This window comes from Abrus precatorius, unplaced genomic scaffold, assembly GCF_003935025.1.
Source record: "Abrus precatorius isolate BTA unplaced genomic scaffold, Abrus_2018 Scaffold2, whole genome shotgun sequence".
Taxonomy (NCBI): domain Eukaryota; kingdom Viridiplantae; phylum Streptophyta; class Magnoliopsida; order Fabales; family Fabaceae; genus Abrus; species Abrus precatorius.
This window is the reverse complement of record NW_020874362.1, coordinates 2,338,843-2,366,685: the sequence shown is the minus strand read 5'-3', so window position 1 is coordinate 2,366,685 and position 27,843 is coordinate 2,338,843. Positions and strand designations below refer to the sequence as shown.

The following is a 27,843-nucleotide window of genomic DNA, read 5'->3' as shown; positions in this document are numbered from 1 at the left end:
GTGAAATGGTCCTCGAGGCCTTTCAGAAAATGGATTATAAAATCCTGTTGGTGGTAGAGTCTCACGGAACAGGTGCAAACAATGAAGGGGCAAAAATTGTCGAGCTCCTCCCATTGAGATTTCAAAGTTGTGTAATAGTCTCTAATGAGAGCCTTGCTTGAGATCATATATGTCCTCTTAGAGCTTTGCTATATGAAGTAAATCACTCTGAGAAAACTGGTCTCAGAGCTCTGTCCAGATATCCATGGCACAGTCAAGAAAGATGACGCTTTGCGCAATGGATGATGACAACGAGTTCAGCAGCCAAGACATTATGAGAGTGTTACAACACTCCTAAGAAGGATAAACAGGATCATCGACAGCTAGTATAGGTATGGTGCTAGTCAAGAAACCCATCTTATTCTTAAAGATTAAAGCCATCCGGATTGAACGGGACCAGGAATGATAATTGCTGTCATTTAAGGCTAGAGTGATAGAGACAGAATATGAGTTTTCACTGGGATAGATATGGTATAGACTGGAGGGGTCAAGACATGGATCAAGTTGTGGCTGGACAATATCAATGTCACTAGTACTAGAAGCGTTAGACATTTTGACAGGGGTTGAGGAATTAGCAAAACTCCAAAGTGGAGCTCTGATACCATAAAAGAAAAGGTAAAAATAAAGAAAGGAAAGCTCAAAGACAAAGATAATAAACCGATTCTCAATCATTAATTGAAGAAAAATAAAAGTATATATACAACCTATACAGCCTAATCATAAAAAAAATAACAGAATAGAATAACGAAAAGTTACACCTCAACACATTCTAAAAGCCGGTAACAAATTACAACAGTGAAAAAAAAAACAAAATAGAAAAAAAACAAATTTGTGTAGCTGTACAATAGATAGGAATAAATTGTACAATTAGTCTTGTGATCAATTGTTCTCCTCTTCTTCTTTTAGTATCCACCTCTTGAAAATAGAATATGAATATACTATTAAGTTAGGAAAAAATTAGATATCACTGTTTTGTTTGATTTTGCTTCCAGTGTGTGGAAGAATCGTGTAAGCAGACAACGCTAATTATCAACCTATAGTTTGCTAGTGATTCTGCGAAAGGTACACTATATGCCCAAATTATCCTCCTGTAAAAGGCGTCAACAATTTTTGCTATATCTGGGATGTACTCTATGCCGAATCGAAAAGGTACTTCAGAAAATTATCAGAGGATAACTTTTCTTGGTTATTTTTTTTTAAATCAAGAGAATTAATTCATTGAAAGTAATTAATTAATCAAATAAGTAATTAATGAAGAGCTGTAGAATCTCGAGAATACAGTTCCATTTATAACTTAGGGTTGTATGCAGTCCAACCAATTATCCTGACACCTTTAAGGGAATCAACTACAAATTCTATTATAAGTTGTGACGGTGTACAAAGTTGGTGACTAGCACTCCTTAAGCTTCAATAAAGTATTCAGCTTTACTACTTTTACTCTACGATTAGCGACATGCTGTTATAAGCATTTTACACAATTGTTTTCTAACCCATAACTTTATTGCCCATAAAGTTTATGGCAATTTTAGCTATATTTCAGACTGTCTTCGCTTAAACAACAGCTTACCAATTTCGGTAATGTTGGATTGGAGCTTAATAGATTTTGATTTTTTAGACCATATGTCAAAAAATTCTTTATTGATTTTTATGAACTACTTTAATGTATACATGATTCATTAGTTGTTTAAGTACTTAAATTCAGTACAAAATGCCTTCAACTACTACGCCTTCAAGAAAGCATTCATATTGATACATCTGTTGAATACACGTACGAAGTTCAGCTCTATAATCATAAGATTGGACAGCAATGTGATCGAGGGCAAGGGTGGATTATTCGCGCATAGACTTGAAAGAATAATGGTTCCTCTTAACAAAAATATACAGAATCAAATGAAAACAGTCAAAACATATTGAATACATCTATACTGTATGAAAGAAATTTCTATTGAAATCTTTCTTGCCATACCCATTGGGTTCTCAAGGCATGCCATTTTATTTTCCTTATTATTTACTGCAGCTCCCCAACTGGTGCCTCGTTGAGCCACAGGAAATGAATGAAGTCATATAATTTTGCACTAACACTAACCTGTTTCCAATTCAAAGAAAAAAATTCAAAATCACTCAAGATGAAAACAATAGCATAATTTAGAGCAAGGTATGGCCTTAGTGACCTTATATGGAGTTGGGTTAAGTCTCCTCATGTGATCAGGTCGCATTTGCTCAAGTTGCTTAATGCATCGCTCTCTAATATCTCTTAGCGGTGGTAAAGTTTCTGTCTTTTTATCTTCAAAAAAGAATATGCAAATCAATAAAGAAAAGTATAAAGTAACAGTCATAAGTTGCATCTACAGAATGAGTCACTGATAAATGCCTGTACGCCACTTTATGTACTGTAACCTTGTCAGATTGCAACCTTGACTATCTGATGACATCCATTTCATGCAGGAAATAAAAAAATACATTTTGCAGACATAATTTACAGATAAGATGATATCTTCATTTTCTCAGACTAAAGGGATAGTGTGGCAGGTTCAAAAGCTAAAACAAAATTCTAGTAATTGGGCAAGTGAATCACCAGATAGTACTTAAAAATGATGCAGCAGTTTCCTCTTCCTTAAGCAAACAAAACGAAGGTTTTTTATGCTATCAAATATCAATAAGCTACAACTGATCTCCATGATTGTTATTATTCTCTTAAAGGTTAGTTCTCACCTGAACTCCCAGGCCAATAACACCTCAGAAGCTCCTCAACATGCTGTGGCACCACGTATGCCCTCTTGGATTCTTGGAATGGATGGCGACACAGTATTCTTTCTCCCACCTATGAATAAAAGATGATAAAATAATTTTTATGGCTAAATTTGTAAACAACAGATAACCAACTCATTTGGAGGATAGACTGACAAGACATGAAGCTGGAAACTTGACATTAACAGCAACAAGATGAGAATGATGAGAGGCTGTGCGCCTATTATTTGAATATGGCCTAATTTTCAGAACAGAAATATTGGGGTTCTATCAATAGTTGCATCTACATTAACCAGTGCAAATAGGATTTTTCTTCATCCAGCCCACCCTTGAGGAAACCCATATGGATGTGTTTAAGGCACCTCATCAGGGTGCCCGAGAATAATTACTTCAATGTAGCGTTAAAATGAATAAAATAAATGATTGCATGCTTTCACCAAAGGATGGCAGTTTTTCCTTATTAGTATTCGTATAACTCCAAGGTGAACAGAAGTCTCATTGGCTTGAATTCCCTACTTGGCATGCTAGTGAAAACTTATTTAATAGCAATTACTGACATCCCCAACCCCAACTGAGGGAGGGATGCAAACATTGACAAAAAAGAAGGTAGCTAGACAGAGTCAGACAAAAACGTCAAATAATACCTTTGGAGAGGGCTCATTTTCTCCAGTCATTATGTCTACCAAGGGATAACCTTCTTTCCCATACAGCCTATAGGATCGCTTCTTACATGGAATAGAGACCTAATAGAGAATGGAAAAGAGAAAATAAAATAGTTAAATACCAATCAGACAATTGCACTGTCATGTCCAGTTTAGAATGCTCAAACCTTTGACACATCTTCAGAAAGTTTAATGCGAGGTTGATTATTTATCTCAACCAGCTTGAAAACAACCCCCAGAGCAGCTTGAGCATAACACGTAACTAGATTTGTACCAATTCCAAAGGCATCAACCTCATGACCCTGTAGAGAAAATGCAATCCAATCAAAACTTATGACAAGAAACTATAACCTTAGTAAATTTTACCTTTTTGTCAAGATCAATATTTAATATATTTCAACCTCACATGCATGTGTGCACACACAAAATAAGACAAATAAATCTATGCACGTGCAGATAGGACTCCAACATGGTATGAATATTTACTATGAGAACAAGAAAAGAATTTCAAAGAAAAATCTATAAATATTTTCTATTCAATAAGTTAGCAGTAACATATTTAGATTGGTCACTGACACCTTTTAAGCCACTAGGCCTCCCTAGGAAAATAATCGTAGACTTTGAACTTGAGCTTGGGGCTAAAGCTCCATGCTGATTAAACTCGCCTTCACTCCTTGGATGCCCATGGAGCTAAGCCTCATGCACCTCAGCTTCCTTCTTAAATTAAAATTATGTTTTTTCTTAAAATTTTCATAGAAATTTAATTATAAATACTCAATATCTGTTATAGCTACCCACACCCCTTCAATAAACAACATCAAGCTCCCTTGGTTAAATAACTTAGGGTTGTTTAAATTATCCTGAGCTTATAGATCTTTTGGCAATATAAAATATCTTTGGAAATTGAAATTGCGACTTCAGCCAGTAAAATTATGTTAGGATTTCCATCCATTTTTCACACCAAAACTACTTAAATGATTAATATTATCACAATCATGGTAGGAAACCATACTACATGTATAGAAAATTACATATCCACTACCCAGAAGCAATACAATGATAAAATGTACATTTATCCCACAAAACTGTAATTTGGAAACTCAATACACACCAAATATAAAGCAGATTTCAGTAGTATACATATCTGTGAATTAAAACAAGCATCCAGTTAGTTGGCATACCTAAATTTTAGCCAATTTCATAAAATTTAAAATATGAAATTTTTAATAACAACATAATTACCCACTTTTCTATCAATCTTATTCTGTTCTAATTAAATGAGGAAAAATATTACCATAGCTATCCAACCATTTTACTTTACTACATTTTAAGATCCAAATTTATATAGTGGGAAAGATCATTAAACACCAAACCTAATTTTTGATATAATCTGTTATTATAAGTGAAAATGTGTAAGAAATCAACAATTAAGATATCTATCAAGAATAACCAACATACATGTATAATAATTTAAATATAAGAATTTTCATGGGGTACTGAAATACACAATTACAGAATGTGCACACACATAAGCAAAGCAACACACATAGTCACTGCTCAATTGTTCGGTAGATTATGAATCAATGGGCAAAAATTTACAAACTAGCTACAGTTTGCAACACTAATTACCTGTTTGTTTAAAGCATCTAGTGTTTCCTCATTAAGGTCATTACTAGCAGTGATTGACAACTTCCCAAAGTCAGGCACTCCAAATTCCTTTTCAATAGAGCGAAAGAACTTCCTGACCTCACAAGATAAATATGCAAGGTCACCAGAGTCCAATCTAATGCCAACTGCTCTGTATCTGCACATGACATCATGCAAGCTCAACAATGAATGGAAATTGCATGATTCTTTGAGGCTGTGTCAAAGCCAAAAGGCATAATAGTAGAGTTGTAAACACATACCCTAACATTGTTCGCCAAAAATCAAAACAGACAAAAGAAGTTACCAAAAAACCAAAAGCACAAATAACCTAATAGGGACAAAGGATTCTCAACAAGAAAATACTTGCAACAATAAACAGGCAGACAGCATGAGAACATTTTAGCTTAATAATTGAGGAAGAAGTTCCTAATCAACATCATTAATTCATTATGGAGGCTGCCACTACGTCCATGCCACTAGGCACTAGCATTTACTATTGCTAGTAATTCCTCACAAAACATCTGTCTACATACTACTACTACTACTACTACTAACACAACATACTGTTTTTAATTCATTTGCAAAAGAAAAGAAAAACGAAAAACTTCATACCCCAATCAACTAAAAATCAACTGGGAACATTAACTACCAATAAAAGACCCATACTTGTGTAAAACTTATAATCAAGTGATAATAATAACAGAAAATACTTCCTGACATACCCTAAATCACCGAGAGCTAATGCAACTGCACAGAAGTTAGGTATTCCACTTCTTATAACCTGTCGACAAATGCAAATGTAATTAATGAATGCAATTGAAGAAATAACAGAACATAAGTAAAAAGTAAGGAATGAACCCATGTAAAGGTTAGCAACTTCACTACTCATTATCAAACAAACAAAAACCACTTGACAGATGACATAATAACTGAAAATAACAGTTTGTGAAATTGAAAATTTGATATAGCATATAATGATTGGCAGGCAGAAGGGGGAGAGCAATGAGTGTTGCAGTATTCAAGTGTATGAGAGGTATCACATCCCTTATGAACCTTAAGTATGATTTATCACACAAACCCAGTTTCAGTATAATGTCTTTGTATCTCTGCTGTACAAGAACTACCCATTCAATTGAGTTATACTTAATTTATTTGAAAATTGAAGGCATTGACTAGTGATCAGTGTTGAGCACAACATTGCCCACCCATCACCTCATCTAGTTAAGGACATTACTAATCTAAATCATAAGGCAATTCACATGTAATTCTTACACCCAAGAAGATGATCAAGTGGTATGTGTGCTTATGCATCTAGCTGCCACTTAATCCTATGCATATCCTTAGAGCAAAGGCAAATAAATAGTGGGGTAACTCCCGTTCCTTTAACACAGATTTATAATATCACAAACTATTTTCACTCATCTTCCCAGTTATGTAAATCCCCTATCATTTTTTTTTTGTTGGGGGAGGAAGCATATCACATCTTTGTCAGGCAACCATAATTTGTTCACAAAAGACCTAAATGTGGGATAAGCAGCATTTGCCCACAATCATTAAACATGATGGTTAAAATGATGTTTAGATTATACATCAAAGATGGCTTTTTAAGACAGAAAGAAAGAAAACACTTACATCATATGTATCTACAAGGGCAAGAAATCCATCTGGAAATGCCAATGCATACGATGTGAATGCTGCCAACTCACTTTGATTGGTCTCAACAAAAACACCATTTGACAACTGCAGAGGGGAACACATTACAATGTTCACTGATGAATCAATCTTTAATATTATAATAGTGTAAAAGATAAACATGACAGAATGACAGTTATTATTCTCATTAAATGATTTTTCAATTTTTTTCAGAAAGTGAGGAAAAGATTAGCACACGGCATAAGCATGATCTAAAATACCTTTACTGTTGTCTAATTTTTCCAGACTGGATATTCAATTACATTTTCATACAAAAAAATATAAATAAAAATAAGAAAAAATATTCATTCCTATGTAGAACATTTAGTGAAGGATCAAAAACACTTCATAATTCATGTATGTCAATCTCATCAAATCATATCATGTGTAACACAATTAACCCAAAAACTTAACTCGTTAGTATAAGGCCTGAGTGTCAGAGAATGCTTTCAGCTTTCTATTAACAATAATGGCTTTGACAGTTTGACACACCCACTATCAGGAAAAATGTTTTAGGCTTTAAGCAAGAAAAAAACATGAGGTCCATTCAAAACTTAGTGCCAAAATTTAATTATAATTAGAAGAGTGGGTCAGGAAGCATTGAACTTTTGACCAATTACTTGATGGGGCTACCCTACTTCTACAAAGACCAACTAGTCCAGAAGCTTAAGCTCCTAAGCAAAAGCACAGGTATGGTTTTTATTGAAAATCCCAAACAGTTACTATTCTATTACTAATATGTCCTTTCAACCTATCAGGGCATTGCATTAATACGCATACAAAGTTGTTTGCTTGCTGTGCATGTTTTTCTTGTTGACCCAGCCCAAATGTTCTATATGTGACCAAACACCACTTGGGTAAGTGATTAAAGAAACAACCTCAATAGCAAAAAGATTGAGCACAAAATTTTGCAAAGCTTTCTTTAAGAATAGATAATAGATTATCCTTGTCTTTGGTCTTGTTTATCTACAATAGAAATAGATAATAGATTACCACGCATGCATGCCACCTGCTTGAAGTTTTCTTTTATATTTCCTTACACTCTAACGTAAGTCTTCTTTACTCATAATAAAAAGAACAAAACTGAGGCTTCCAATGATCATGACATGGCAACGCAAATCACAATATTTTTTCCAAATGAGTTATTGCACAAGGATGACAGTTTATCAAACCCCCACACCCCACTACAGATACAAAACACACCAAAAAACAAACAAATGATAGTTAAGAACCACAACAGAAAAACAACACTAAGGATGTGAATGTTTGTATCCTGGCACCTGAATTTTGCTAAGCCATATTTGAACCAGACTAACAAAATCATCACAGGTACTTGAACCATCTTTTCTGCGAAGTGACTTGTCTGTAATCTCGTCAAGGCTCTGCACATCATAAGACAGGCAAGATACACACAAAAAAAAGGGTGAGCAAAAGAAATATAGCATAAAGTGTCTCACAAGCTTCAAGTCACATAAAGCATAAATACTAACAACAGAAAATACATATAAAGGAAGCTAGAAATTCGAAGTCAGCTTTGGGACTGAAACTCCCATTTTACAAAATAGGGGATCTGTAGATCACAGGAATCCTGGAAACAATCTCTCCACTTATGGGGGTATGGCTACACATATCTAAACTTATATAGTAATCAATGAGGGATATAAATGTGGATGAATTGCACTGGTTTTAGTTTTTATGACTTAACCATATTCTTGCAGAACTGCAGTGCCTCATTACTTATCATGATAAATAGTGATAAATAAGTTATCATTGAACTTTTTCTTCCAGGACAAATTTCCAATTATACTTGTCATAAATAGTGACTAGAAACAATTAATTCAGTTTTGGGTCTTTAAACATTTTAAAAGGATAGGTTCAAACCAAAATTGTGTCCTTTCACCCATATAAGGAAGATGTATTAAAATTTAAAAATAACAAGGTTTCTTATCGAAAATTCTTTTCATGAAAACATTAACCAAACATGAAACAAATTTTAGTGAGTAAGTTACACACCATGTATGAGCTAACGAAGGCATGGGAGTGAGTACCGCGGAGAGGTATCCCAAATAACTTTCCTGCTGCAACATTGCTATTGTCACACATGAAAAAGGCATGTTATGAAAGAGTTACACAAAAGGGTCGCTGAACCAAAATACAACAGCCAACTCCCTCCACCCTAAAAAAAGAGCAATTTTGCCCTGATCTTTCAAATTGAGCCCCAAAATCTGTAAGTGTAGAATTACAGTGTGAAATCTAAGAGTATGACTTCCAAGTGGGTGAAACCAGATATTACCATATTGTGCAAATAAAGTTTGGGTTTATCAAAGAGAATTGCATGCAAATATGTTACCAAATGTAAGGAATCGGTACAAGGGAACTTAATTAGGCATCTCTCAATAATGTGATTTTTTGTTTGACAATTTTATCCGGTTGTATTTAATTTTAAGTACTTCATTAGTAGAATTACAATTGCAATGACAAAAGGTCAACAATAAAATGATAAATAATTCCAAGTTCTGTCATACAATTCATCAAATAGAGATACAGTCCAATGGGTTGTTCAATGTTTTATGCCATCCAAACCAAGGAATTTCATCATGATAAATAGCTAACTACTATAACAAAGAAATCCTGATATAAGAGAAGAATGTTTTTATAAGTTGACAATTAATGTTGAATTTCAATACTTTTTGGGTTATTGCTTGCAACTTGATGGCATTACTCATGTGATAGAAATGGGATTAGGTAAGAGATGTCACTTCAACTGATTTAACTCTATTGTACCACACACTTTTGAGCTGTGATCAGATTTACCATATTCATTAGAACGATGCTAAAAAAAGTGTAGCATGTGGGAGACATTTTTCTCACATTCAATTACAATGTACAAACTAACAGACCATGTCACCAGAACTAGCCCGGCCATCAAAATCAACAGTAAATAGAGTATCTTTGTTGTTATACATTATGAAAATATCCCAAATTAGAAGCATATTTAATCAACACTATGATAACACTCTAGAAGAGATTAGCATTGCAAAGATTGTAGTCCACAAAACCTCAAGTATGACATCTGCTAGACACACACATGATAATATATATTTCCTTATCCAGATTATACAGCACCCAAATACCTTGTTGCATCAAATCCACCAATATAGCAGTACTTTGATGCTCCTACTCCACCATCAGGCCCCTAAATTGAAAATAAGAATTTCTTTTAATGAATATTGAAGGTCAGTTCTCCCAAAATTTACTAATCAAAGGGTAATTTAAAGAACTTTGTAACCTGAGCCCTTCGTAATCCAAATTCAAGTAGTGTTTTGGACTTTCCAGCAACATTACGATGCCTTGCAGCATTAGTAGAAACTAATGATGCATAATTAATTAGATTCACAAAAGGTGTTTCCAGCAATTGAACAACCTGAACAATATAAAAGTAAATTTATTCTAAGAAATATGTCATCTTTGAAAGAAATCATTATTAAAAGAGGGTAATTAATGGTGGCCAAGTACTCACTGCAATTGGACCTTCAACTCTCATCAGGGGAATCTTAGGAAAAACGACTGATCCCTCAGGGATAGCATATACCTCAACATCAGAGCAGTCAATACTTCTAAGATAGTCAAAGAATCCATCCTAGATTTAATTCATTATAATTAATAAGTCAGAACATTTTAAAGGGAGAATCTACATTAAAATGCTAGCAGCATTAAACTTTTCACAGAATCACAGCACACTCAATCACCAGCCATATTATTTCAGGTTTTCACTTGGTTTTCATCTTTGCATTTAAATCAGCCTAACTCCCACCATAACGAAATGAGGATGCTATAGCTATGGTAAGCACCGTGATTTGGTTTACCTCACAAGAAGTAGATAAACTTTCCTTAACAAAATTGATCTCTTCCTCAGTGAGCCTGAAATTTGCAATGAACCTTATGCATTCTTCCAAACCAGCGAAGACAGTATACTCCCCACCAAAGGGATTCTTCCGAAAATACAAATCGAACCTGAAATCAAAGAACAACCGAATCTTCTCACAATCACACTTCAACATGCCCTTGACCATTTAAAGAACAACTAACTCTAATCGGAGAAACAAGCATAGTATAACCAGTAATTAAAACATCAACAAATAACCGTTGTGCAGCCATATGTGAACCAAAGTGAAGAACAAAACACTAACCCTAAGAGAATCAAACGAGGCAAAGATACCGAAAGAGCTCAATACGGCGAAAATACAAAACATCAATTACTCTCAGTTTCAGTAGCACTTCCTCAGCAACCAAAGGAAAACGAAAAAACACAAAATATAAATGGAAAACAAAACGAAAAACGACAATTACTGACACAGCACGTTCTTGATGCTTGCCAGCTTTCCAGTAAGCATAAGCCATGGTGAATTGGTAGAGATCGTTGAGCAGAGGCGTGACCATGGGGTTGGTAGGTCCATCTATGGCGCCATTCGAAGGCTCCTTGCTGGGTCCGTTCACCTTCGCCTCCATTCGCTAGGGTTCACACAGTGTGTCACTGAGAGTGTTCTTGTGTGGTCTTAGTTTTTTCTGTGTATGGTTTCAAGTTTGTGTTGCGCTGGCTCTTCCTGGCGCGCGCTCTATTTATATATGTGTAGTTGGTTCTGATGCAAGCGTGAGCGTCACGCACAATTAGAGTAACTGCGCCAAAGAGAGAGAAAGAAGTTGTGGTGCTATTTTCGTAGAAGATACTCCCAAAGACCGTTTGAACTTTGAATTGAACTATGAATAAAGAGATAATATTAATAAGACACAGAACCAGGTTGGTTGGTTGGTTGGTTGGTTCGTTGGATGTTTCTTCGACTTGGTTTCTAGGCAAAGGACGGTGTCTTTTGGAATAGCATAAAGGGTTAAAAACGTTGGAATATATATTGACTATCCAGAAAGGAAGAAAATCCACTTTACCACCATTTATTGGGCTTTCTAAATTTTTATTAAACATAAATTTTACTTTTCAGTCATTCTATATGGTATGTTTTAATTAATATTTATCTGTATTTAGTAAAAATATATTATACAATAAAATAAAATAAATTGGTAATACATTAATTTAAAAATTAAATTTTTGTTTACTATTAATAGAAAAATAAACTTGTATACTGTAAACCAATTAAAATACACCGTGAATATTTTTTATATTAATTATTATAAAAATTATTTATTTTTATATGACAATTTATGATTAAATTTTAATATAATTTTTTTATAAAGTTTACTTATTTAAATTAAAATTTTAATAAATTTAAATTTATATAAAATGTCATAAAAATTTTATGAGAATTTTAAATTTAACTATTACTAATGTAATATTTATGAAAAAATCATTAAATAAAATTAATCCAACCCTTATCTTTATCATTGAATATTAGAGTGTTGAAATTTGTAAACGTAATCATAATTTTAATATGAGTATTTTAAAATTCTTTCATTATGTACATCTGGAAATCTTTTTAATTATTAAATATTTTTTATATTTTAAAATAATAAATACATACTTTTATTTAACATTTATTTTATAAAATATTTAAAAAATATTTAAAATATATATATATATAAGATATGACAGTTTTTCTAATATTGATGTTTGAACTCTGTAGCTGCCGGTAAGAATTCTCGAACATATTATATTGTTATGCAATGGGAGTAAGAAAAATTTTATTAATGAGTACACATAAAAATATCAGCACGGTGCAAGAACATATGACAAGTAATAATATTGAAATAGTTAAGAGATATGAATAGAAAATCAAAATAAAGAAACTTCCTACTAAAATCAAAATTATAATTACAAGGAGAAAGTTAATTAAAATTAATAAATTTTATTGAATTTAAAATATTCAGTTATATATATATATATATATATATATATATATATATATATAGTTAATATCATTGAATATGTAGATAAACTTTTAAATGATTTTTTACCTTAACCATTTATTTTGAGTTGTAATATATTTTATGTTTTAATTATTAACAAACGTTACAAACTATTTCTTTTTCCTTTTGTCTACAATAATGTTTTGAATTATTTTATAAACTTTTGTACTGAACTTCAATGTTCAAATCCTGACACTGACTTAAGACAAACTAAAACACAGCTAGATGATGGAACGTAAAAATGACCGATAAAAAAGAGACTTCCTAAATTTAAATAATATAATATGTCACATGCATATGATATTCTTATAAAATTAAAATATAATAGAAATGCAAGCTCTATCTATCTAGAAGTTGTTCGAAATATTAAAAAAGTTATTAATTAACATAAAAAAATATAAAACTTGAAAAAGTTCATGTTAAGGAGCATATTTTCGAGTCTTCCAAGATGAAATGAAGACAAAGTAAATCAAAATATTCAGGATAAAGACTAATTTAGATTAGTTCTAATTAAGAAACAACATACATAATAGAAGATTATAGCAACGGTTTATATGTTAAGAAGTATTCACTAGCGAGTTGGGAAAAAGATTTTTAGTTGATGTTATAAGATTAAAGGAATTTTGATGTTTCATGGGAATTCTAATAAAAAATAAAGTTTCTGAAGCACTTGTCATGATATTTTTGAATAAGATAAAGTTATTAACTAACAGGCTCTAATTAGAATATCATTAAAGAGATAATTGAGTTAGTGTGAATACAATGTTTGGTAAAAAGAGAGGAGCCCATGCACATCTACATAAATAATAATAATAATAATAATAATAATAATAATAAATTATATAACTTTAACATGATTTAACATCTTTTATATGTTTATAAACATTTATGTAATTTTTTTTATTTTGTAATTTACATTAGATAAAATTATTAATTATCTCACTATAATTTTTGACAAAACTAAATGCAAACTCTTGTCTAATACATAACTATGTACCTAAACTCTTAGTATATAAAAAAGGACTACTACATCTTGTTTTAATGAATAAACACGAAATAAACTCATATTTATAATATTTTTATCTATTTTTTTTCCATGTTTGACGATGTGAGATTTGAATGAATAACTCACTTTAATCTAACATAAATAAGTTAATAAATATAAAATATGACAAATTTTATCTCATCAAAATACATTATATTGATTATAAAAGTTTGATGTGAAGAGAATAAATCATACTCACAAAAACTTGAAGATTTAAAATTCGTATAAGGGTTATTGTATGTCTTGTACTACTTTTATGTGAAGAGAGAATAAATCCTACTTACAAAAACTTGAAAATTTAAAGTTGATATAAGGTTGTTTTATGTCTTGTGCTACTAAAAAAATATCTAAGATTGACCTATGCCTTGTAACAATGATAAAATACAATATTTTTTTTTTTTAAGATTCACTAACGATTATAGAATGTTCATTAAGGATTAACAAAATTATTACACCTTTAAACTAGGTCAACCTAGATGAATGACTTCTCTTTGAGTGAAATGCCAAAATATATATATATAAAAAAAAAGAATTATTAATTTAATCTTTGTTTAACTTCCTTCTTTATATTAATTATTAGTGTTTTATGTAAGTGTTTTTATGAAAAAGAAATCACAGCCTTAATTATAGTAGTGCAATTTCACTAATTATGAAGACTTTTCAAGGTATTTGTAAATTTTATTTCGTTTAGTTTTGATTACGTCTTATTTCTGTTCAAAGACTTAACTACTCTTTAAATTGTTTAAATATAATAAATATAATAATTTATTATTAAATAAATTTATTACTTAAAAAGTGTAATCATGTATAAATATTTTAAATTTTTAATAGCATATGATTTCTGTTTATTATAATTATAAATAAATAAAATTATAACATAATATATTAATTTAATAATAACAGAATTAAGAATATAAAAAATATATTATTAAATAACTTTATTATTTAAATATATTTTGGTAGCTCTATTTTTAAATTATAATATATATATATATATATATATATATATATTTATACAGGCTTTATAAACAGCTTAGACCTGACTTATTTACTTAAACAGACCTTAAAAAAAGTTTAAGTCTGGTTTATTTATTAAAAAGTCAAATCAGGCATACAACATTCCGCAGTTATGTCACATTATGCATAATTGCTACAATGTCTTGTACATCATCTAGATCTAATCATTTGAGATATGCAATTAATTATTTAATTATTATACATTAACAAACACTTATTTAAGTGTCTAAGTATCTTTGCAAGTAAATTATCCTTTCATTTCCAACATCAAGTGCACTAAGTGTTGAAGCAACTTAATTACTAAATCACAATTGGCTTATCTTTCTTGAGCCCATTAAAGTTATACCAAATTAATAATAATCAAGATAGAAGTTATGTTATTCTTTAGGTGCTTGTGATATTATTATTCAATCAAAATTAAAATTCTATTTTAAATTTAGTTTACTTTTAATGTCAATTTTCAATGCATGAATCACCAACATAAAATTTTAATTTTTAGTATAGAACAAAACCACAAATACATAAGATATACACGTAAGTTTGTACATTACATTAACTTACCTTTTAGTGTGTCTCTTTTGAATTATTTCTTAATTACTGCTTCAACTTTTTATAATTTTTTTTCTTTAATATATAGTGGTTGAGTGTATATATATAATTCTTATACTTGATCTGAACCTTTCATTTAACTTACATATATCAGATGAGTTATAATTTATTATTTTACTGACCGTTAAATATAAGTTAAATAAAATGCTTAAATAAAGTATAAGAGATAATTGTGCATATTATCAAGAAGAGTTAAAAGACAACTTAAAGGAAAATGTGCTGCTATTATGTAGAAAGTTTCCTATTCTAGAGAGATCTTGCATCTTTTACTTGATTTTAATTTTCAGTAGTTGTATTGAATACTAAATTAATAAAGCTAAAATATTAGAAAACTATTTAAAAATGAAATAATAAATAAGATAAAAAAAAAATTGGTATTCAAGGCACATTATATGCAAATTTTCTTAGACTAATGATAATCATAAATCATGAGCGATCAATCTTTAACACTTTGTGTTGCTATCTCTTACCTAAAAACTATATAAGAAAAAATAAGATAAAAAATAAATTTATATTAAATAATTAATTTTCACAATTCAAATTAAAACTTTAAATAATGAGTTTCAATCCAGCTATTTTCACCCCTGAAGGAATTGATTCCTTGAAGCATTGTACACGTACATAGAAAAAAAGCTTTGATTCAAGTCAATAAAGGAAAGAACACTTACGTGCATTGAATTGGCCATATGCTGTGGGCTTGAGACATCCTAATTAATTAACCATAGACAATTGAATAGTGAAGAAAAAAGAAAAGATACTGGTTTTCTTTCTGCATAGAGTAGCTAAAAGATAAAGTCAAAAAGTAAAATCTATATTCTTAAAAAAAATTTACATCGTAACTTATTGCACATTATTGCAGATCAGCCTTTTTTTTTTCCTTGTACTTTTGGGCGAATATCAAATAAATTTGTAGGTGCTTACATAACTTAAACACCACATTTTGCATTGATTCTCTTTATCTCTTCTTTTGGAGGATAAATGAGCTCAACATCCTAATTTTTCTTTGCAGCATTTTTTTTTTCTTTTACTTTTGGGTGAATATCAAATAAATTTTAGGTGCTTACATGACTTAAACACCACATTTTGCATTGATTCTCTTTATCTCTTGTTTTGTAGGAGGAATGAGCTCAACATCCTAGTTTCTTAGGAAAAAAACATTGAATTTGGTACATGTACAAATTCCTCGTTGTGCCTCTCAATTGATGACTTGCTATGTATGTGTGGATATGCAAAATGTTCAAGTTCAAAAAGTGATTATATTATACATTAATATTTTTTACTATATATTTTAAATTTTTTATCATATCAATTATCTTCTCTTATACTTCTTTCCTTTTTTTTATCTTTTTTTTTACAAATACAATTATATTTCTTTAAAATGTTATATTATTTTTAACTAAAATTATGTTTGTTTTGAAAAATATTTTTGAGAAAAAGTAAAAAAAATGATTAAAAATTTTATATTATATTTTTTCATATCCATAACATAATCTGCAAACATATAAATAAGTTGAAGGCACAAATTTTATTTTTAAAAGATTCTAAAATTTCATTGTGATAACATTCACAATAATCAAACTATCAACTCACATTAAATATGTCAATTATACTTTAAGAGAGATAATATTATCTTACTTATCCAAAAGTCACATAAGAAAAGTAATTACACTGAGAGAATTTTTACTTTTATAATATCCTCATAGTTTTTTTTTTTTGTTATACTCAAAACTTTACTTATACATGTAACACTTTTATTTTTATTATTGCAATTTATTATTATTTTTTTGTTTTTAAAATAAGAAAAAATTTAAATTTGGAAGACTACAAAAAGTCTCACTCAAGCGAGATTGAGTTTTCTACACCATGCATTTTAGGATAATTTTGCTCAAGTGAGATAAGTCTTACCTAGACAAGAATAGATAATATCACCCTAACTGTTCTCTTGTCCAGCAAAAAGATATTTCGTTCAGGTTAGAAGGCACAGAAAAATGAGGAGCTCTCTATACTAGGTTTGGCTCAGGCGAGAAGGCATCTTGCCTTACCAGAAAACCTGTGTAAACTTTTTGACTAGTGTTCTTGCCCAGATAAGAATGCTTCTTGCTCAAGCGAGAAGTCGCAAGCAAAAAGGGTATTTAAAGAACTTCCTATTTTAAAACTTATATTACAAGTTAAGCAACCTCTTCTCACTAATCTGTTTATTCTTTCTCTTCCCTTTTCTAGAGAAAACTCCCTTCAACCACCTTCGATTCTGAGTTAGAATATCTATTCTACTTGATCTCAAGTAAGTTTCTTAGAGTTTAATATCTTAATTTTACTTCTATTTCTCCATTTTTCCTTTTCTCAAAAGTGCTATACTTTATAATATATAAGAAGAACTTGCTCTTTAAAAGATTTATTCCACAAAACTCTTCACAAATCATCTCTTTGAGGTAAGGAAAGCTTTATTCTATCACTAAAATAGTGTGTGTGTGTGTGTGTGTGTGTGTGTGTGTTATAAGTGATTTATAATTAAAGATAAAGATAGATTAGTTATTAAAAGATAAGGTAATTAGTTATTAGAAGATAAGAATAGATTAGTTATTAAAAGATAAGGATAGATTTAGTTAAGAAATAAGGGTTATAAATAAGACCCCAATATAATCAGAAAAACAATTATCAGTAATACAATTATATTTGTGTTTCCTCTTCCATTCTTGTGTGAGATTGAGAGAGTGAGTGGTGTTAGAGGAGAACTCCAATTTTCCTTTAACAATTGGTATCAGTATTACCGACAACGATGGGCGGGTCAACAACAAACAAAGATCTGGAAAGCAAAATTGAAGGACTCGAGAAATTGATGGCATCCTCACAGGAGGAAAATTCAACGAACCACCGTGACAACAAGAAAGCATTCGAAGAATCGCAGAAGAGTCACAAAGCGGATATCAAATCGATGAAGGCGATGATGGCGCAACTCCTGGCCAAATTAAACATCAACGATGAACCATTCAAATCCACCGCAGAGTATGAAGAAGGAGTCAAGTCAGATCCTAACTCGAGCAAGATTATTGAACAAACCCATATTGTTTTTCCTTCATTCGATGGCACCAACTTCAATGAATGGAGAGCGAAAGCAGAACAGTTCTTTGAATTGAACGCACAGTCATTAATCAGCAAGGCAAATTACTTTTACTATCCATGGATGGCAAAGCATTTGCGTGGCAAAGACATTACATGCAAAACCAAGAATTCCAGAACAAATCCTGGAAAACTATTCTTCAAGATGTTGGCAACTGTTTTGATGATGGCGCTTATGATGACCTAATTGCTGAATTATCTCGTTTGAAACAATCAAGATCATTACATGAGTACTTGGAAAAATTCGATACCCTTTGCTCGAGTTGCACTATTCAAAGACATGGCCATCAACTTCTTTCTTGTTGGATTGGAAGTTCGGTTGGAGAAATCTGTGTGAATTCACAATCCTAAATTAGTGCAAAAAGCTGCTCGATTGGCAAGATTACAAGCTGATGTCATTAAGGAATTAGAGAAGAAGATATTAACAGGGAAATCAGTTACTTCTGATTATCAAACTAGATATACACGTTCTGGGTCAAATCCATTCCCCAACTTCAGGAACCAATCAATTACTAGCTTACAAACTCAACCATATAATTCTTCTGTCAATGCGTCAGTTAATGATTCAAAGGCTAGTACCAATTTTGCACTTTCTAGGAAGGAAATTAGTGAGCGTGTTTCAAAAGGATTGTGTAGATTTTGCGGCGATAAATGGGAGAAGAATCATAGATTAAAGTGCAAAGTTTGGGGTAAGCTAAATGTCATCTTTTGTGCACAAGAACATTCAGATGCAGAGGAAATTGATGATAGTGACAATGATGCAGATGAATCTCTAGTAGAAAAAAGTTTAGAATTATTAAATGATGATCAGGTACAGATTTCTTTGCATGCTTTAAGAGGTATAGTTGGAGGTAATACTTTACAATTACAAGGGCTTATAAAAAGAAAAGACGTGTCTTTTTTGATGGACACAGGTAGCACACACAATTTCATAAGTGCAAAATGGGTTAAGCTGCTAGGGTTGAAAATGCAACCTATAAAAGATTTTCTTGTAATGGTTGCAAGTGATAAGCCAATTGTGATAACTGGGAAGTGTGAGAAATTAGAATGAAAATTTGGTGAACACTCTTTTGTTGCTGATTTTCTAGTACTACCTAGTTCAACTTTTGGTGCCATCTTAGGAATTCAATGGTTTAAAACCTTGGGTGAAATACCTTGGAACTGTGCTAACTTGACAATGAGATTTGTTCATAGGGACAGCACTGTGATGTTGACAAGAGAACAACAAGCGAACATGTTCATGGATGAAGCTGGGAAACTTAAAGCAATAAGTTTACAAGCAATGTTGCTTCCAATTCATGGCCCACTTAGCTTTGGCATAACAGTTGCAGAAGATGACACTGAGTTGGATTCAAGCCAGACTCTTGAGTTGGATGAACTTTTGCAGAAATATACTGAACTCTTTGTGGAACCTACTCAATTACCTCCAAAAAGAAAGTATGATCACAAAATCAACCTTGTTAGTGATAATCCTATATGCCTGAAATTTTATAGGTATCCTTATACTCAAAAAGAGGAAATTGAACGAAAAATTAAACACATGTTATCTACTGGCTTTATAAGAGAAAGTAGCAGCTCATTTGCTTCACCTCTAGTTCTTGTCAAAAAGAAGGATGCTACATGGAGGTGTTGTACTGATTTTTGCTGATTAAATGCTATGACTGTGAAAAACAAGTTTCCTATTCCACTTATTAAAGATCTTTTGGATGAGTTAAAAGGAGCAACATATTTCATGAAACTAGATTTAAGGAGTGGATATAACCAAGTTCAAATGACAGAATCTGACATCTACAAGACAGTTTTTAGAACTCACAGCGAACATTATGAATGGGTGGTTCTCCCATTTGGCCTAAGCAACGCACCTGCAACATTTCAGAACTTGATGAATGATATTTTTCGTGAACATTTGAGGAGGTTCATACTTGTCTTTTGTTATGACATTTTGGTTTACACAAAAAATTGGGATGAACACCTCTTGTGTTTGGAGAAGGCTTTAAAGATATTGGAAACAAATTCACTAGCATTAAATTACAAGAAGTGTAGCTTTGGAAAGAAGAAGGTTGAATACTTGGGACGCATTATCACAACTGACGGAGTTGCCCCTGATAATGATAAGGTAGTAGCTGTACAAGAATAGTCAACACCAATATCAGTGAAAGAATTGCGAGGATTCTTAGGGCTGTCAGGCTACTACAGACAGTTAATTAAAAACTATGGCAGAATAGCATCACCATTAACTTCATTACTGAAGAAGGATACTGCATTCAACTGGAAACAAGAAGCTGAGGAGGCATTATTGACCATTAAGGAATCCTTAGTATCTGCACCTGTTTTGGCTCTTCCAGATTTTCACCAACCCTTTACAATAGAAACAAATGCTTCAGCATATGGAATTAGGGCAGTTCTACTTCAGCAAGGTCATCCAATAGCATATATTAGCAAGGCTATGGGGAAGAAGTTTCAACTATTATCCGCATATGAAAAGGAGTTCTATGCCATCCTTTTTGCTATAAAAAAGTGGCTTCATTACTTTCTAGGAAATCACTTCATTATCAAAACAGATCAAAAAGCCTTAAAGCATTTACTAAAACAAACCTCCTACAACATTAATGCAGAATTGGGGCTTAGAGAAGCCTATGGGCCTTGATTTTACCATTGAATACAAGAAAGGCAAAGACAATGTTGTGGCAAATGTGTTGTCTAGGAAAGGAGTTATAGGGCACTTAGCAGTTGTCTCTCAGTTAGTAAGTGACCTGGTGACCGACGTAAAAACTACTTGGGAATGTGATCTAAAACTGAAAAAGATTATAGACAAAATTCGACTAACACAACAGCAGCATAAGCAATTTAGTTATGATAAAGACTTGTTGAAACGAAAAGGTAAACTGGTAGTGGGAGCTGATCAGAATCTACGAAGCCGAATTGTTAGCTATTTTCATGATTCTCCTATTGGAGGGCACTCAAGTAGTGATCAAACATACAGAAGAATAAAAGAACATTTCTATTGGAAGGGTTTGCAAAAGGACGTCAAGACTTAGGTCAGGGAATGTCAAGTATGTCAGAAATTTAAGAGCTTCTCTCAACTTCCAGTAGGCTTGTTGCAACCTTTACCAATAGCTGATAAAGCATGACATTCTGTATCTATGGATTTTATTGTGGGTCTTCCAAAATCTAATGGTATGTCTGTCATATTAGTAATGGTTGACAGATACACAAAATATGCACATTTTATACCATTAAAGCATCCATTTAGTGCTACAAAGGTTGAAAAATTGTTCATGGATACGATTGTCAAATTACATGGTTGGTCAAGAGAGCTAGTTTCTGACAGGGACCCTATTTTCTTAAGCAACTTCTGGATAGAATTATTAAAGGCTCATGGTGTCAAGTTGCTTCGATCTACTACCTTCCATCCACAAACATATGGCCAATCAGAGGCTCTTAATAAGGCACTAGAAGGATATTTGCGACGCATCACGGGGGAGACTCCAAAGAAATGGTCGACATACTTATCAATAGCAGAATTATGGTACAACACAAAGTTCCATACAACAATCCAAATGACCCCTTTCGAAGCATTATATGGTTACAAGCCCTCCATTCCATGTCCAATTCAGCTTGCGGACTCTGTAGTGGAAGTAGTAGACTATACTTTAAAAACGAGAAAATAGATATCAAGGTTACTTCATTCCAACCTCACTAAAGCACAAGAACGAATGAAATGGTATGCAGATTTGAAACGAGTAGACAGGGAATATGCTTAAGGAGATTTGATTTACCTAAAGATTCAACCGTACAAACAACATTCCCTACAAATTTAGCATTTCACAAACTAGCTGCGAGATATTATGGCCTATTCAAGGTGTTGAAGAGGATTGGCAAAGTAGCTTATCGACTGGAATTACCTGCTAGTACCAAAATACATGATGTCTTCCACATTTCAGTACTTAAGAAGCACCATGGCGATCATCCAGTATGCCAGCAGCTACCACTATTCACTGATGACGGAGAGCTTTCTATGTAACCTCTGGCTGTTCTTGCACGAAGAATGAAGAAAAGACACAATAGGGTTGTCACTGAAGTTTTGATCAAATGGGAGCATACTAGCCCTGAAGATGCTACATGGCATGAGTTACATGAAGTGGAGAACAAGTATCCTAGCTTTGATTGGAGGAAGACTTAGTAGACCTTGGGGACAAGGTCATCTTTCATGGGCGGGAAAGTTGTTATAAGTGATTTATAATTAAAGATAAAGATAGATTAGTTATTAAAAGATAAGGTAGTTAGTTATTAGAAGATAAGAATAGATTAGTTATTAGAAGATAAAGATAGATTTAGTTAAGAAATAAGGGTTATAAATAAGACCCTAGTGTAATTAGAAAAATAATTATCAGTAATGCAATTATATTTTTGTGTTTCTTCTTCCATTCTTGTGTGAGATTGAGAGAGTGAGTGGTGTTAGAGGAAAACTCCAATTTTCCTTTAACAGTGTGTGTGTGTATACATATATTGTACTCATGAAAATGTAATAGTGTGCTTTTTTATTTCTTAAATATATGTTTGAATCATAGTTTTACTATTTGTTAAAATTGATGATATATTTTTGGTTGATCTTGAATGATTAAAATATATTTTTGGACTAAATTCGAATGTGCCTAACACTAAATCATGAGAAATGAATAAAGGTATTATCAGTAGTGGTGATAAAAGAAATTAGTGTGAATGATTATAGAGATACATTGAGGGTATAAAGTTCGGAAATGATTTGGAAAAATCTAAGGAAAATGAGGTGGTAAATGTCATTTGTAGTGGTTGCACATAAAACTGATGAAAGCAAAAACATCACAGGCCTTACAGTCATTTTTCGACTAGACTTCTAACTATACTTTTGCTATGAAACTTGATATTGTGCACGTTGTATCCGTGTGCATAAGCTAATCAGTGACCATTTACCTATATGTGTAAAACCTCATAGAATGTAAGAGACAATGTTTGACTATGATTATAGTACACAAAAAAGTACGTATATGATAGAGTGGCGGATTGTGTTACATAATTAATGTACTTGAATTATGATATTGCTAATATGACTATTATTCTATTTGATGTTGTGAAAGTTCAAATTTGTTATTTTATTTTTTGGTGGTGAAGAAAGAATTTCTTACTAATATTTTCAGGAAACAACGGTGACCACCTCTCAAAGACCCATTAGATTGACGGAGTGACTTATAGAAAATAGACTAAATTATGTATTTAGGGAACAACGAGTATGCCTCTAAAAATTTGTAGTAGCTAGTGAGAATAGGTTGACGTTGTTTTTACCTTAAAGATAACTATAGGGTATAACGTTCTTTTTGATTACTCTATTAATAATAAGATCCATCACACCCTCAGTCTGTATATATATGGAGGGATAGTTCAAACACCAGGTGTTGTAAATTTTGTATATACTTGTCATGATCATGACCTCTTTGAAAGATCAGCCAATTTCACCAGAGAGCAAATAACCGGTATAGATGTCATTGTAGATGATAAAGATTTTTATGACCAGGACTTGACATCGAAAGAGCTAGAAGAGATAAATTGTTGGTTTGAAGATTACGACTAAGATCATATCTTTAAGGTTATTGGTGTGGAGATAGACTGCTCATTAAAACTTCAATTATTTTAATTTTGTAATTATGTAAATGAAATCTTAATGTAACTTTGGGTTATGATTTGTAAATATTAAATCTTTGTATCTTAATGAAAGTCAACCTATGTATATTTTCTTAATTTTCAAGTGTAAATTTATTTAACAAGTCATAATGTAATAATAAATATTTATCTCATCTCGTTGTGAATACTTTTGTAATTTCTAAAATTAAATAATAAAAGTGAAAGTTTAAATTTTTGTCAATTTTCATGCTATACGTATAAAGAAATTCACCTTATTTTCTATCTTTGATATAAATTATTACACAAATTGCATAATAAATTAAGGGTGTTATAATACACTTACTAACTTGAGCATTAAAACTTAATTATAAACACCTACAATTTGCTCCCTTGGAAAAACTAACTTAATTGGAAGAAAGAATAATAATCTTTCATTAAATTTAGGTCCAACTAAATCCCAAAATTAACAAGTTTTACTACAAACTTAAAAAATAAAAACTTTCAAACATAAGTCAATTTAATTCAATCTCACTCTAAACAAAAAATAATGTAAAAAATTAAGATAACTAAAATATTTAGAATCAGTCACCCAAGTACACAAATCAAAACTATAGATAAATAATCTTTTAGTGCTTATACAAAACATCTATTTGTAATTTAATCCTTATAGGTAAAATTTTTTATATCAATCTTTATATGAAAAATTTATTTTTAACTTCATCTATGTTGTTATAGTATGTTATAACGACGTTAACTCTTTTATTTTGTCCCTATCATTAGGGTGACATTTTAATATTACTGTTAAGTGATATTTTTTCATTATCTTCATAGAAGTATTCTAAATTTTTTAAAGAAGTTTTATATTTTTTTTTATACATTTTCAATTCATCACGTCAAACTTTATTATACAAGTTAACTTCTCTTTTCTTTAAGCCTAAGTAAAAGCTACTCCGGAAGATTTCCTATTTTGATTTATCTTTACATAAACATCACCTCTAATATTTTTATTTCAAATATCTCTACTTTTTGGATCTATCATATTCTCATAATAATTCTTATTTTTTCTCATATCATCCTTATCCCAACGCTATTTTTTTAAGATAATTAATTTGTAGTTGCAGAAACAAATGTACCAATGATATAAAAGAAGAAAGTCATTAACTTTGAGCACGACTTAAAAGGACATAGTTGACATTCGAGATAACAAGATAAGGACGATAGAAGAAAAGATAAAGATTATGATGATATGATGAACCACACAAGTAATAATACTGAAGATAAAAAAGCTAAAAATGATTCTCATGTAAAGATGAATCAGGATATAAAGTTAGACATGAAAAAATATGAAGGAGAATATGAAGCTTATTTGAAGATGATGAAAAAATGTCACTTAACATCAATATAAAATTGTTATGACGTGAACGAAATTGAAAATAATTTTTTATAGGAACTAATATACAAACTTTTTTAGCTGCAAGGACTAAATTACTAAAAAATAGTTTTGTATATAGACTAAAAAAAAATTTAAACTTACCACGTTTGTATAGATGATTTATCTCTTAAAATTATATTAAAACAAAATGACTATCAAATCAACCACTATATATAATTTGTAAAGTTAGAAGTCAAACTTCAACACTTACATTCCTTAATAATTTTATGAGATTTGTATCATCTAATTTTATATTCATGATAATGTATATCAAATTTCACACAATTTGGATATTTGTATATATTTTATCTAAAATATACTTACTTATATTTTAAAAGCATAATATCCATTAAAAAAAGTATTTATTAAATTTCTTTTATAAAATTTTATAAAGTTATTTACTTCGTAAAAACCTTCAAAACAATAGTTAGATTGATCAATTTCATATTTCATGAAAAATTATTAAGTAGTGTAAGTTTACAAGTTTCACAATATTAATTTCAATTGATCCTGACTCATTCGTAAAAACTAATTTTCAAACCAAAATATTTGTAGGAACTTTCTTAAATGTAAGTGCTTTTAAGAATTATTTTCCTTTTCTATCATACCAAGTTTCTACATTAAACACTTATTTTTCTAATTCAATATTCATTTAAATTTAAAATTTCTTAATTTTGTTTTTAATTTAAAAGATACAACTCTTTAAACTTTTTAATAGTTATATTAATGCATTATTTTTCATTTTAACAAATTATCAAATGATAAATTATTTATTTTAAAAAATTATTTTCTCTTTCTTTCAATAACTCACTCATAACATTTCTCATAAACCAAGGTTGAGAAACTTATCCTAATAACCTTAGTTTTAGAGAATTTCAGCAACTAAATAGTAAACACCGTAGTAACACAAAAATGAGTTGTAACTCATGAGTAGTAACAAATGCAGTGTTACAATTTAGGAAATGACCCACCTTAACCTTAAGACAAGCTTGAGATATGTTATTATTAACAGCACCATAGAGTTCTAAATAAGGGTTATTATTAACAACACCATAGAGTTTTAATTAAGGGATTCCTACATTAAAAATATTAGTAATTGAAGCATAACTCTGACAAACTTTCAAATTAGATTTTCAATTTTGTTACCATTGCAGACACTTTTCTTCATCTACAATCTAGTGAAAGATTTATACGAACACAATAATTAAGACATGGAGTTATATATATTTCAAACATATTTTTTTTTCTCAATCATCACATTCCAATTACATAGGGTCAAAATAATGTTAGGGTCACTATTTTCCAATATCATTACTGATTGATCACTCTTAGTAATGCATGTTTCCTAAAGTGTTGTTCCTTCTTTTTTCACTGCAAATGTTTACATATCAAAAACAAGTGATGTGGTAGGCAATGTGCCTTATTCATTTAATAACAATTAAGGGAAAGAAAAAGTACAAAGAGTATGAAAACGTTATTAAATTTTCATGGAAGAATTGCACATTGATTCTACAAAAAGAAACATGCACACCTTGAGAATGAACTAATGGATTATTAGAAAGTTATACAAATTTCTAGAATAGTCTAGAAAAATATTAGAAACAATTTAGAAAAAATTACTTGTATCTTCTAATTTATAGATAATTCTAAAGATAGTTCTAGAATATTGTAAATATTATAATATTTAACCACCCAAATACAATGGTAAAATAGGCATGTTATCACGTTATAAATGTTGATAAGTAACCAAGCTATCAATTCTACATCTCTTGAGTATCTAACAAAAAATTTCTTCAACTATCATTTTTAACTATTCCAACTAACAAACTTCGACAATCTTATTAATCTCTAATACCAAAAATCATCATGGATTGGTATCTGAATGTTTGCATTTAAATGTGACTCTTGTAATATGTCTTCCTTAGATATTGTTGTCACACATAGTTAAAGATGGTCTTATATTATTCAGAATTGAAGATTTCATCTCCAAATAAGTTTGAACTAATTATATATGATGCAATTGGGCATTGATGGCAGATCTGCCATAATATGTTCGCTGGATAGATTGAATAAAATAGGCAAAGTACCAATTGTATTCAAAGGGATAGACCTTTCTTTACCTTAATCCATTCTCATCCAAGAAAAGTATAAAGGTTGCAAACCTTTTGAAAAGAACATAGGATGCAAACTCAACCCAATTCTCACTAACAACATCTAATATATGAGCATAAAAAGAAAGATTAGAAACAAGTTGAAGTGTA

The 27,843-nt window shown here is 30.9% G+C and overlaps 1 protein-coding gene across 4 annotated transcripts; it reads right to left on the bottom strand.

Moving 5' to 3' along the window:
- Positions 1–1,654: 1,654 nt before the first annotated feature.
- On the bottom strand, positions 1,655–11,625 carry LOC113857421 (nicotinate phosphoribosyltransferase 2-like). Of its 4 annotated transcripts, XM_027489282.1 has the most exons (16): positions 11,143–11,486; positions 10,655–10,802; positions 10,309–10,428; positions 10,078–10,212; positions 9,923–9,984; positions 8,802–8,877; positions 8,069–8,170; positions 6,729–6,836; positions 5,819–5,877; positions 5,079–5,253; positions 3,617–3,751; positions 3,432–3,530; positions 2,752–2,860; positions 2,211–2,323; positions 2,006–2,125; positions 1,778–1,903 (listed from the first exon to the last, which is right to left on the bottom strand). In XM_027489282.1, the coding sequence occupies exons 1-15, from the start codon at positions 11,295–11,297 to the stop codon at positions 2,048–2,050; spliced, it is 1,674 nt and encodes a 557-aa protein (XP_027345083.1). In that variant the 5' UTR covers positions 11,298–11,486; the 3' UTR covers positions 1,778–1,903; positions 2,006–2,047. The 4 variants fall into 4 exon arrangements, with proteins under 4 accessions (XP_027345085.1, XP_027345082.1, XP_027345083.1 ...); XM_027489281.1 differs by having other exon boundaries at positions 1,656–2,125; positions 5,079–5,310; positions 11,143–11,625; XM_027489284.1 differs by having other exon boundaries at positions 1,655–2,311; positions 11,143–11,487.
- Between the last annotated feature and the right edge of the window lie 16,218 nt (positions 11,626–27,843).